Source organism: Pholis gunnellus, assembly GCF_910591455.1.
Source record: "Pholis gunnellus genome assembly, chromosome: 19".
In the NCBI taxonomy this organism is placed as follows: domain Eukaryota; kingdom Metazoa; phylum Chordata; class Actinopteri; order Perciformes; family Pholidae; genus Pholis; species Pholis gunnellus.
In genome coordinates, this window is record NC_136546.1 from 5,196,181 (window position 1) to 5,209,910 (window position 13,730).

Consider the following 13,730-nt stretch of genomic DNA (forward strand, 5'->3'; position numbering starts at 1 on the left):
GTGCCAGTAAAAGCTCCAAAGGGTGTGATGAGGAAATATGAATACATTAAACCTGGATTCATAAAGGCAGGCAGTGATAAGCGAGGGTAATCAAAATAATTATTTTTGTCATTACAGCCAACAGTGGCATGAGGCATATTTTCTTTTCCTCATTTATTTGGGAAAGTGATCCTCGGATTGTTTTTTCTTTTTAACTTTAAGTTACATAAGTGAGATCTTTCTGATTTACATCATCCTCATCTAATGTACTCATCCTGTACATTTTTAGAATTTTCTTATGTCTTCTGATTGATTACTATGTTACGGAAGTCCTGAGAGGCAAGTGAGAAATAAGAATTCTGTTTAGTTCGTTAACAAACCTTTTTTTTCCCACTGGCAAATCTTCTGTATGATCTTTACTTAATTCAAAACACAAGCTTTTCTTTTCTCCAAATCCAAACCAATAACCAAACATTGTAGTAAATATAAATCATTTTATTATTCCATGTATAACGGATAATTATGATAAAATACAGTAGGATTATAGAAACACTTTCATGGCTAAAATGTACAATTAACAAGATTTTGTTCATGACACAAAAAACATTATATACAATCATTAGAGCACGAGATAATCCACCAGGTTCAAACATACACGTGGCCACAGATCTGAGAGCAGCGTTAATGGAGGGATCAAGTCTAGTTTCACATTGTTCAGTCGTTGAGCAACTATACTGCAAGTCCACCTTATTTAAGACCAACAAAACAATTTGATTTTGAATGGAGGGCGTGGACTTCACTCTAGATTTGCATGCACTTTGTTAATGAGAAGATCATCTAGTCGTTCTTTCATTAACTGTTCAGTTCTAGGGGCCAAAGACTTCTGCATAATGTTAAATCACTTTTGAAATCTACATATGATCAGCACACGCCAAACAGATCGAGCTTACGAGCAAAACATGACTCACGACTCCTCTCAGGTACCTGCCGGTAACAGCCGGTGGAAAGAATGTGCGCTATGCAGAGTGCAAGAAGAACCAGTCCGTCGAGATGGTCAGATAGCAGCTTTGTGTCTCTGCTGAAAGAGGCCTCTTCCAATCGCGTGTGCTACTATGAGTCAGGCACTTCCAGACACATGCATTCAGTTGTCAAACAAAGCCAAACCTAGGAGTGCTGCTGCAGTAAAAGCTTCCTCACTGCATGTCGGATACAGCCACAACATTCTATCAAGCTCAAACATTTTAGATCCTTCATTTCACCGGTTCAATCTGTCGCGTCATAAAAACAGACGTATGTTCATGTTTGGATTCAGGTGATTTTTGATTTAGCTTCAGTGCGGAAAGTGTTTTTTTTTTCTTCTTTCCCTCCGTGTGTCCCAGACTCGCCAGTGTGCTAGTAACGGGCGGCGTCGTCGTACGAGGTCACGTCGAGGTCGAAGAAGTCCTCCAGCTTCCACTGCAGGGTCTCGAATGTGGGCCGATCCTGTTCGTTCTCCTTCCAGCAGTCCATCATAATGTCATACATGACTTTGGGACAGTTGGGGGGGCTTGGCATCCTGTAGCCCGTGGGGAGCCTCTGGACGACTTGGTAGTTGGTCATGGCTGTGGGGGGGGGGGGGGCACAGAAGGACATTATAGCATTAAAATGTTTGAGCTACTTAAAACCACAGAAAAGAAAAACTGCTCTTTGACTTTCCAGAAAATTCTGAATACGTCGCTGCCATTTTTTTAAATCTCTATGTTCAGAGAATCATAGGACTAGGTTGACGAAAGTCTCACCTGGGTAAGGCATCTGTCCAAACGTCATGATCTCGTACAGCAGAATTCCAAAGGACCAAATGTCCGATTTGATGCTGAACTTGTTGTCGTGGATGGCCTCTGGCGCGGTCCACTTCACAGGGAATTTAGTTCCTTCTTTGGCTTCGTACACATTTTCATTCTCTTGCTAGAAACAAAAAAAATATAGATTTTACTGTCAGTAAGTCAGCTTTAGTGTAGAGATGCGGAGGCAACCTCCGGGTGTGAAAAGTGAAGCCAATGCAGAGGTGCCTAACCCCTAACGGGACCCAATGTGGTCCTAGAGGGGGGGCGACAGAGTGTACACATGAGTACACATGTAGGACAAAGTACTTCTGAGAACGCATAAAAGTGTTTTTTATGACATATCATATACCCGCGTAACGAATAAATTCTGACAAAATGGACCATGTAAGCTATTTTAATCACTCAAAAACATATATATACACAAAGTACTACCACAATTTCACCTATTTTTCGCCAGGAGACTGCGAGCTATGTTCTCCGTTACCGATACCAGCCAAAAACTACGGCACTTTCACAGACAAAACTGCATATCAAAGGGCACGAGGACTCCACACTGAATCCAACAATATCTTCCAAATTCTTCTCCTACAAACCATTACAAAGTTACAATTCTTCTGCCACAGATAACACAGCCAAACAGCAAAATAATTGAAACGCTTCGCACCTTGAAATTGTTTTCTGGATGAAAATTGCCAAAAAACCCATGACCCATGTTTTACAGGTTTATAGAGGGCCCAGGCTCTCAAAATTATGCCAAACTGCTGTATTAGATAGATTGAACTATTGTTTTAGTGATACAACAAATGAAATATATAGTTATACAGTATATAAAGTTAACATGGGAGACCTGGAGCAGCAGCATCCAAAATGAGAATTTGGCCTGATCTTGGCCAAACTTTCCGTACAAAAGCCTGTATTTTTCTATTGTGCTTTCACTTTATCAAAGTAAAAACAGTATGTAGAGACTACTGACATGTTGTACTATGATTGTGGAGTTTTATAGGCCTACTGCTGCATTATTTGAAATACAAATCAACAATAAAAATGCTTTTTTTTCCAGGTGAACCTGAAAATTTTAAATTTTTGCTGTGTGTTATCTTCATTCAGCATTAACCAGTAACATATACACATCTTAAAAAAAGCTCACATTTTTATTATTCAAATAGACCTTGTAGTTAGAGAGAAAAGCTCTTATGACATTTTCAAAATAGGCTTAGGGGTTAAATAGTTAAAACCATCTGCTACCGACCGAGGACCATTTAGGGTTCCAGCGAGACAGTTTAGCGTAGAATGCATTTTTCAGAAATGAATATAATGAATGTTATACACGTTATATATACCAGATTAAACGGCAACATCTGGGCAACACTACCATGTAAGTAATTTTTTACACACTCCAAACACAATTATAGACAACTAATATAAGCAACTAGAAGATGTACCACAATATCACGTATTTGTCGCAATGACTCGGCAAACTACCACTCCTGAGAAAGCTACGAACAAAAAGCTAACCGCTAACATGGCCGAGCAATATACCAGAAAGCATGAGAATTCGGCACAGAATCCAGAGATATCGTCAGAATTTCTCTCTGTGAAACCAGTACAGAGCTGTGAGCAAACAAACGCCAGAACAACAAACCGCTTCACCGAAAAAAGATCACAGACAGCACCTCACCTTTACGTTGAATCACGAAAAGACCGGCATAATTCCCTGTTTGCCTGCTAAACACTGTTGCTATGGATGTCCTGTGTCTTTGTCATCGGTTTCCTGGAGAAGGGGGGGTCAACCTAACATATGGGACCCCGGGGGGAAGGGGTCAGACTTTTGGCGAATGGAATTTTAGGCTCGGGGGCGCACAGCGTTTTTTCGATTTTTACTGGCTAAAGACTGTCAATCAACACCAGGCTTCTACTACCACATTCCTGAGACTGACGCGTCTAAAGAGGTGTCATTTTCTAAAATTGATCAATCATAGCTTCAAATACACACATGAAGACTGGAGCTCAGACGAGAATGGATCCATGGTTTACAGCCTTAGAGGGAATTCTGGCTCTCAAAATGATGCCAAACTGCTGTATTTGGATAGATCGAACACTATTAGTGATAAAACAAGTGAAATATATAGTTATATGAAATTAGAATAGAACAGATGCAATAGCTTGTTCCAAAATAAGAATTTGGCTTGACCCCGCGTGACCTCTCCGTACTGAAACCTCTATAACTTTGTCCTGCTTCACTTTATCAAAGCCAATTTTTTTTTTGAGACTACTGACATGTTGTGCTATGATTTGGGAGAGTTTTAGGCTAGCCAGGGCCTCATTTCAAATTTGACAACATGAACCAAAACGGCCAACTTTGTTACTCCTGTCAACCTTGACAAAGTCTGTGCAAACCGGTTTCGATCCTTCCGTTCTTATCTTTCAACATAAAAGCCCAAGACATAAAATATTTGCAGGAGAGTATTTAGCATTTTCTTGTTGTTTAGTCGTCGCAACCCGTGTGTAAAGGCATTTAAACCTGTATCCTCTCTAATGGCCATCAGGAGGCGACTCCTCTGGTTGCAAAAAGTCTGATTGTATAGAAGTCTACTTCTGACTCTACTTCTCTCTTGATTTATTCCCTCAGTAAACATTGTAAACACGAGTTTATGGTCTCAATCTCCAATTTCAAGTCTTCTTCAATACATAATGATCATTTAGTAAATTATGTTTTATTTTTGAGTAAAACGGACCATAAAACAGGGCATGCTTTAGGGCAGGACTACCTTGCGATTGACAGGTTGCCACCACGGCGTTGTCCAGTCTGGGAGTTGTCCGTGTTTTCGTCTTACAGCCTAAACCCTTTTACACTGTGTTTTCAGTTCATGAAAGCCATTTGTAACATTTTGGTCGCCTACAAATGTCTAATTCAGCGTTCAGGTGTACTCAACTCCACCCTCTCGTGTCACTTCTGGTTCTGAAAAAACAAGATGGCAACCGTAGTCCACAAACCGATGGCTGACATCATGGTAACAACATCCACTTCTTATATTCGGTCCATGACGTAAACCCTTACTGTCGCAACATGACCGGACAAAAGTGTATTTTGAAAGGGTGTTTGATAGATAACCGTTGTCAACATGTGACAATACCTAAACTAGACAATTTGACTTGGGTTGTGGAGTATATATTAGGTTGTATGATAAATGCCAGTAAATGAGGGAAATGTCTGTAATTAATGGGGAATGCAGGCTTGCTTACACAGTTCCAACACCTGCCTAGAATCCTTGTACAATAAGTTGATCAAAAAGTTAATTTACTTAAGTATTTTTTAGTGTAGTGTAACACTCTTATTTGCTGTGATTAGTGAGAATTACTATAACATTTGCTACATGCATTATACAACAGCACTTTGAACGTCAAACCCACCTTGAAGACCCTGGCGAGGCCAAAGTCAGCCACTTTGCAGGTGTTGTTCTCGCCCACCAGGACGTTCCTGGCTGCCAGGTCTCTGTGGATGTAGTTCTGCAACTCCAGGAAAGCCATGCCCGATGCCACCTGGGCAGCCATCTCAATCTGGTCAGAGATACGCAGCGTAGTGCCCTTATCCTCTGTAATCAAGCAGAGAGGCACATAATCAGTCGCAGTCCTACCGTGTTTAAAGTATGAAAGGTGGCAGAGAAAGAAATAGGATATAGAAGAAAATTGTTCTGCCCATTGTCTCATAATCCACCCATGTCTGAACTATTTATCATTTTAATATCGGAAATCAAATCACTGTTAGCACCATTAGCTGCTAGCTGAGCCGGCGCCATGATGAGAGCCATGTAGAGGCAATCGTTCAAGATATGGTTCGAATGTCAAATTTAGCACCTTTAAAGTAAAATCTGGCCAGGGACTAACTCAAACTCATCTTTTACAGTCATGCTTTTAATGTTCACTACGGGTTATTCTTTTTATTTATTTTTTCAAATAAAATCTATAGCAGTTACAGTCTAGATTACGTTATACTTCCTTCGACTTTGAACATGTCCTGACCATGATACATGTTACAGACATCATTTGCACATGAGCGCTCCTCCTCTCACTCTTAATGGAAGTGACACTACATATCTCGCACAACTACACGGCACGTCTGTCTAAGAAGTGAGAGCTGCAAAGCAAGTGCTTTGGGATAAATCTCTACACCTGACCCTTGCACATTAGCGTTGGACTCTGACCCTGCCATAAAGAAGCAGGAGCTCATCATCACGTGGGAAAGGTGGTGACAGCTGGTCTTACTATTGAGGTACTCCAGCAGGCTGCCGTTGTTCATCAGCTCTGTGATGATGTAGATAGGCTCCTCCAGGGTGCACACAGCGTACAGCTGGATCAGCTTGGGATGCCGCAGCCTCTTCATGATCTGAGCCTCTCTCAGGAAGTCCTCCGTGTCCATTGTACCTGGAAGAGGTGTTCAGTGACGGTATATTAGGAGTGACATTTTTTTTTTATTTGTGACATCTTTGGTGAGTGTGTGGTGTAGCGTTTTGTACACTCACTCTTACAACCACTACATTTATTTTCCCCCAATCAAGAAACTGAACCTGCTTACAATTCTAACTCCACTGTCACTTTACTAAATGTTAGCATTCTGACAAAGTTAGCCATGAATACAAACCAGCCACATGAATATGTTAAATACCCAGCAATACGGTCATCATTGTTGACCGGCGGAGCAGTGAGGCGAAGTTGTGCTCCTGCCGGACGAGGAGCTGCTACCGGCTGCAGAGCTCTCCAACTCCCTCCAGAGCGCCGACAGTAGGTCAATCTGGGTCTATCAGCGGCAGGCTGGTCGCTGCCCGAGGCCCCGCTGGAGTCTGATTTTGTTGATTCTGGAGAAACTTGAATTTTAACTAGAAACTCCTTTAGCTCAGACTTCAGCGGGGCCTCCGGCAGCCTTCCATGCACGGAGCCAGATCCTACTTTGCTGCCGCCTTCGACCTGCGAGCACCGCGCCCGGCAGCAGCTGCTCCTCCACTGTCCAGGAGCTGAGCTTCTCCTCGCTGGTCCGCCCGGTTCCCGCTGGGAGTCAACACAACGACGCCACACTACGAGAGGCCCAGCTATTGACATCTTACTATAAGTACTTTACTCATTCCTGAATAGTATGATCCTGTTCAACACCTCCGGTGAGAGGAAAGGAGGCAGTAGCGTACCAGGTTTGAGGGTCTTCACCGCGACTGCTGTGGTGTCGTTCCACAGGCCCTCGAACACTTCTCCGAACTGACCGGCTCCGAGCTTCCTCAGCAGCTTGATGGACTTGCGGTCAATCTCCCATTGGTCCACCGTGTTGTAGGACAGGCCGTAAGTCTGCGGAGCCTCCATCTACACAGACGGGAGGAGTTGTTGTTTACTGAGATGACAAGGTGACTTCATAATGTATTTTAAAAAAGTGTACTGAAGGAACAGAAACAAAGTGTCTGACCGTCTTGCATGGTTCGCCAAGACGCACACAGAGGCCATCGGCTTGCTTGGAGTAATGTTCCACTAACTCCTCCAGTGTTTCAAAGGATTTGGTCCTCGACACAAAGTAGTGACCGTTCTCCAGTTTTCTCAGCTTGTAATGCTTCACCCTCCCACCGTCCAGCACTGAAAGACAAGTCAACATGAGGGATGTACTCAAGAGTCAAGAACTGCATAACTAAGTTTTCCTCATGGTACAGGAGGTGAGGGAAAGTTTTTAATTAAAGCAAGTCAACGCGCGTTTGTCACATGGTCCCTGTAAATGTGCTTCAGTATGAAAAAGTAGCGCCACATAGTCTAAAATTATAATATTGTCCATAATCCTTCATTGGAATCCAAATATGTCTCACCAACTTAATACTGAAACCATTTGAGGATGTTTTTGGAAGACATTTTAAATGCTGAACTTATGTGTTGTAATAGAGCTATTACACAACTATTACACATGACAACTTTTTTTTACTAGTTCCTTGATCACCTGAGCTCCTATCAGGAGTTATCGGTGTGTTAATTACATATACAGATTTAAAGGCTGCTGTTGGATCGTGGCCAAAATTAGAAAAGTAATAACACACACAAAAAGCAAATATAACCGTCATTTGGTCCTTTGATTCCATTTCATTGAAATCAGTAAAACTAGCACGGGGTAAATATGTTTTTGATTCACACACAAACTCAGTGACTTAACCTCGGGTTGTGTGGCTCATCAACTGCCTTTAATGAATGAACATGGAAGGAATTTGGTCCCAATGGAAAGAAAGAACAAGGCCAAAGTGAGAAGACAGATTAGAGCAGAGGGAGATAAAAGTGATCACGCTGCTTTATGGGAGCACAGACCTCTATTTTATTTATTTTTTTTAACTCGATAACCTTGGAGCCATTAATCATTTGATTCAATTGAGGACAAGAGTGAGACACTGAACAATGCCGGGGCTGTTTGGAAACGTGTGGACACAGTACACACACTGTAGAATGCTACCTGGCCAACTAGCATGACTTCATCTGAGAAAGTAATGTTGATCAAGCAGAATAATACACTCGTGCAATTTAAGTTTGTTGGCAGTCTGACTGCTGGTATGTACGATTTTAAGACATCGCTGAGTCATTGTCGGTAATAATTATCATGATACATTAACCACAATGTTCCGTTTTTACATACCCGTATTACCATAAGATACTACTCATATTGGCATATTGAAGTAAATTTGTGATATTAAGAGATACAAAAAAAATTGAATTGTATTATAAAACCTGGAGTGTATTGAAGAGTGCGTTTTGTAGCTGATGATGGCACCTTTTATCTTTAAGAGAAAAGAAAGTAATGTGTTCTTTGTAACTTACATGCTAAAAGAGAATTTGGCATCTCATGATACAGGAGTTATGATTCAATATATTGTGATACTGTAGGTAATAGTACAGTAATATTGCAATTTCTTTGAATCTAATTTTAGGATAACTCGTTAGCATAACATTTTAGTGAAAAATGCTTCACACTAACGTTTTTTCACCACTGTTCCAAAAACATCTCTCTAAATGTTGTCCTTTACTTTTGTTATTGTCATCTATAGTGGGTATTTGCTTAAAATCACACAATGCAAATGTTTAAGAGATACATGATTGTATTTTTAATCAAATATTTGATTGGTTTAAATTACGTATTATAAAGCTGCTTAGAGGTGGTGTTAGGAACTAAAACAGCTCATAATTCCCTCTCTATCTATTTCATATTGCTGGGAAAACTTCTCCTTCACACAACTGTATTTGTTCAGGTTCCTTGCCAAGCACTACATTTCACAAGATTTCATTTGAACACATCATGAACTATATCAGTGGTTACTCACTCCCCTAGCTTAAAGCGTGGAGGTGCGTTTACTTTGTAGAAACTAGAAACCCATTTACGATATCTCTCTTTTGTGTTTTCCTTTTCATTAGCGCCCATAGGCTACTGGTCCGCTATCAAACCCCCGACATTGCTCAATTGAAAAAGCGTACGTTTCCTTACTTCTGAATTCTACTTTTTGAAAATATACACAACCCCTCATCGGAGGAGAACTTCTTCAAAGTTGCCAATGTAACATGTTTATCTTAGCTTACCCGAGAGGGACCGCTCCCCTTTCTGACTTTCACAGTTTCTGATGAGGAAGGCGCCATGCTGATTCCCCCCCGCCAACAGCATCTTCTCTGCATCCAGCCTCTTTGTGTCGGGAAAATACCATCTGCGAAATTTAAGCAAAGAGGAGCCGAGCGGGTCAAACATAACGGCTTCCTGAAAATAAATAATTTCTAAAAAGGTTCACTGGTAATTTGGATTGATTTCAAATTGGCTGCTCAATTCTGTTGTGCTCACTAAAACAAAACATATAGCAATAATATAATATAATGTCCTTTTGTTAAACAAATCCCAATATAGATCCACCAGCAAGTATTGTGTGTATCAAAGCCTGATATATCTTCTTCCTCTCTGCCATAGAGCTCCATTGTTGTACAAAACTACAAAAAAGCACATCAGTGAGCATCAACTCATCAATGTTCTTTCATAATCATGACTATAAACACTGTTTATTTTCACTCAAATCTCACAAGCACAGTCCCTCTGTCACTAGAGCACCAAATGTGTATCAATGCGCCGCTAAACATAGTGCCCAATAAATGCAATATTTCCTCCTGTTTAAGCAACGATCGTTTAAAAACGACAGTGTCCAGCTGTTATAAGAAATGCTTTAGCATCTTTAAAAAATTACAGCTTATATACAAGGCCTATCGTTACTGGATTTGGGGCTGAGAGTCACAGACGGGCTGTGAAAGTCTGACTAATTATTGTCAGTTTGGTCTTTTCATGAGATTTGTTGACAATAAATAAGATGTAAAATGAGACCAGCCTTATCCCCAAAGACCTTCATTATTTTAGTCTGAATATCTTTTAATCCTAAAGAATTTCCTGACTAACTAACTTCAACATACATAAGGAGGCGGTCTCTGGGGGCCCCACAATATATGTTTTACCCCAGGCCTCCTGAGCAGGTTAATCCGGCCCTGATTAAACTCCAGAATAGCTGCAGACGCCTATGACATTTAACCAGAATATTAAAACTGAATATTTCACATTACACGCACTGAAATCAATTGTTGTCCATCCAGTCTCCAGTTTGTGATTTAGTGAAACTGTGACACAAATGTTGTCTGGACTGATGCAGGCAATCAGAACTATTTTTAACCCTGTGAACCAAACGGGAAAAGCCAGCGTACAGCTGAGAGGAAACCGGTTCCACTGAGGAGTAGGCCTTTCTTTGTGACGTCGCTTTTCCCAAGAATTCGACTACACGCGACAATAACATTTTTATTTGTGAAAACAAAGTGTGGAGAGGTTACCACATAATGTAGCATCTGAGGCATGTTGAAGTGGTGACCTGCAGCCACAAATAAGTTTCCTGCAAAACCAGTTTAAACAGATCATACGATAGAGAGCAGTCCTCAAACCATGAAATGAGTCAGCATTTTTGCGCTTCTGGTTACCTAGTGTCAAAGTCGATGGGTTTTTTAATGGGTTTCTGGTTAGATGCTCTGCCACAGAGCCTATTTTCTCCCATAATCCAAAGGAAAAATCCCGTTTGCTTATTGTTAATGGAACTAATCGGCGCTAACCTCCGGGTTGATCTACAAACATACCTCATCCCTGTCGCATTTTACTGGCCAGGAAATACCAGCAAAGGCATTTCCTGGCCATGTTCATGTTCTTGTTTTTTATTGATCGACTATACTTTATTAAAGGTGTATTGAGATAGCATAAATTGACTTTTGCTTACATATGTTGTTAATACTTATAGCATTCCAGCAATGTTGATATATTTCATAAAAGTAGAGAAAATGAGAAAAACAATATATATATAAAATCAGTTCCCTGTTTTCTGTTCCATAACTGTAATTCGAAGTATCCTGCACATTTTGGTTCAAGTGCTTGTTTAATTTGAAAAACGAATAAATCACGCTATACATTATAATTAGTTCTTTTTTTTTTACATTTTGAATGTGCTTTTGGTGTGCTAAATAATCTTGTACATATATGTTTCCCATAATAATTATCCCTTCCAATGCCGATCATTTCTTTTATAGATTGTTGTGTACATGTTTTCCTCCAGTCTTCCTCTTGTGTTTATAAACCGAAACCCCCCCGTGGGAATTATTAACCTGTCAGTCTACATTTCCTGCTCACAGACAATCATTAACTGGTTTAACCCTTCAAACTGTGTGGACATTAATCAGCACTAAAGACAAAACAACATGTCAGTGTTTTACCTTTGGATAAGTGACGTAAACATTGCATGTTTCTTATATGTGGAATGGTGTTTTCTATCTACATATGCTAATGACATGATGGGCTACTTACGGCTCTGCGTCGATACTCTCCACGGGCGCCACATAGTTAGCCGGGATGTATCCCTGTTTGGACTCAGAGACCCCGGTCAGGGCTTTCGCAAACCACCAGTCGCCATGACTTTTATCGAGAGCCTCTAAAGTGTCCCCCGCATTAAAGCTCAGGTCCTCCTCTGTGCGTGCGGCGTAATCGTACTGGGCGATGTAATAAACCCCGGCTTTCGCCGATGGAAGCGGTTTTAAAGCTGCTCTTTTACTAAAGCCCGACTCTATTGTTTTACGAGCGCCGCGATTCACAATAACCATGTCGGGTTTGTCCTCTCCCCCGGGTGTCCCGCTTCTAGGCTGGTTCGGCTTCTTAAAACATGCCAAAAAGCTCTGCCAGCACGAGGAAAGCCTCTTCTGGATCTCCATGGTACAGAGCAGTCAATCACTGCGAGCCATTCTGTGTTCGGGAGTAAGCGGAAACAGTTTGGGGAATCCCTTCGCCTCCTAAAAAATACAGATGTAATTTATAATCCCTGCGGGATCGGACGTCAGCAGTCTTTGACCCCTCAGCACACACCCAGCGAACACAAACACACTCTGTCACTTAGTGTGTGAAGTTTCCTGGTTGTGCCTGAGAGTGCATGTGGTGCCAATCACCTGCACCTGCTGAGTAACGGGGAGCGGCTCGACGTGTCAAGCGCCGACTGACGCCCCCTGGCGGCCATTCTGGAGAGCGGCACCCCTGGAAGCAGGAAGAAATGCGTCATCAATTTCCTGTTATCATATATTTTTCTTTTTTTATGATGCATTTTATAACTATGAGGTCACTGTGGAAGTTTATTCCTGCCAGGAAAAAATAATAACTCGAATAATCATAGTGAGTCACAATTATGTGGTACTCGGTAAAGTTGTGGTACGTAAAAATGATGTCAAAGCCAGTACAACTTGTACTTATTAAGACAGAATTAGCAGGTAATGAATCCAAATAATGAGGTAGTAAGTCAGAATCATGGCCACATAGCAGGGTTAGTTACTTTGGAAGCATATAGCTTTTCACATCCCACTGGAAGAAGTAGAACTACAGCAAAGTTACGCTGGGCTCTATAGGGTTAACTGAAGCTACTCAGAGAAAGTAGTTCAAACTAATTTGTAAAAATAAAAATAATAGTAAAAAATAAAAAGATTAAATTGACAAAGTATGTGTGATACACAGTAATAACAAAAAAAAACACTCAAATTGAGTTTATTTCAGAAAAGTGCCCACTTGTTCGCCAGCCATACATAAATTTAAAGAAAATATAAGAATAACCCACTAAAAAGGTTATTTAACTTGCACCTTTTTAGACCGTTCGACCAACTTAAGCATACTTAAACAAAACTAGACCAATTGTCTACCTTGTCCGTTTTGTAACATCTGACTAGTACAATCTTAACAACGAAATCAGCCACGTGTCCCTCTCCTGCTGTCCCCTTGTGGGTCCTTCACTGTGTGTGTGTGTGTGTGTGTGTTCCTGTCCTGCCATTTACTCTCCTGGCTTCCTGTTCACCTGCCTCATCAGTTCATCATCCTTGCAGTATTTCCACCTTGGCACTTTGTTAAATCTACAAAATCACAGACATATTTACACTTGTAGCCCATGGAGATGTGGTAACGGATGCTTCGTGGCTGTACAATTTACGGACTGTACCCCAAAATGAACCTGTGAAAAAGTGCATGTTTTTCTCAGTTCTGGGCCTCCGTCCTCACTACTGTGATGTCCCCCAGCCCCCCAAAAAACTGAGCTTTGGTGAAACCAGGATAGAGCGGCCCAGTGTGGGTCGGGGCTGTGTAGCAGAAGAGAGCTTTTATTTCCTCCTGTGATCACTCATTTTAAATGTCAATACAGCCCATCACACGGTACGGCTGCTGTCAATAAACTGCATTTATCTTTATCGTGTCAGATGATATTGTCATGAGTAATGATCAGCCGCTTGGCAATGACTGATGCACCTGAGCTCACCATTCAATCATTTTACACTCTTTATGTCTCAACAGAAACAGAAGAATATGTACAGAGAACTGCTGTAGTGTGAATTTGGCTGCAG

General features: G+C 41.2%; 1 protein-coding gene across 1 annotated transcript; it reads right to left on the reverse strand.

The window, feature by feature from the left end:
• Window positions 1-453: 453 nt before the first annotated feature.
• LOC306711814 (tyrosine-protein kinase FRK-like) lies at window positions 454-12,231 on the reverse strand. The gene is made up of 8 exons (XM_079180859.1): window positions 11,671-12,231; window positions 9,381-9,502; window positions 7,249-7,412; window positions 6,980-7,148; window positions 6,066-6,224; window positions 5,214-5,395; window positions 1,758-1,923; window positions 454-1,580 (listed from the first exon to the last, which is right to left on the reverse strand). Exons 1-8 carry the CDS (start codon window positions 12,069-12,071, stop codon window positions 1,372-1,374), a joined length of 1,572 nt encoding a protein of 523 aa, XP_079036985.1. The 5' UTR covers window positions 12,072-12,231; the 3' UTR covers window positions 454-1,371.
• Between the last annotated feature and the right edge of the window lie 1,499 nt (window positions 12,232-13,730).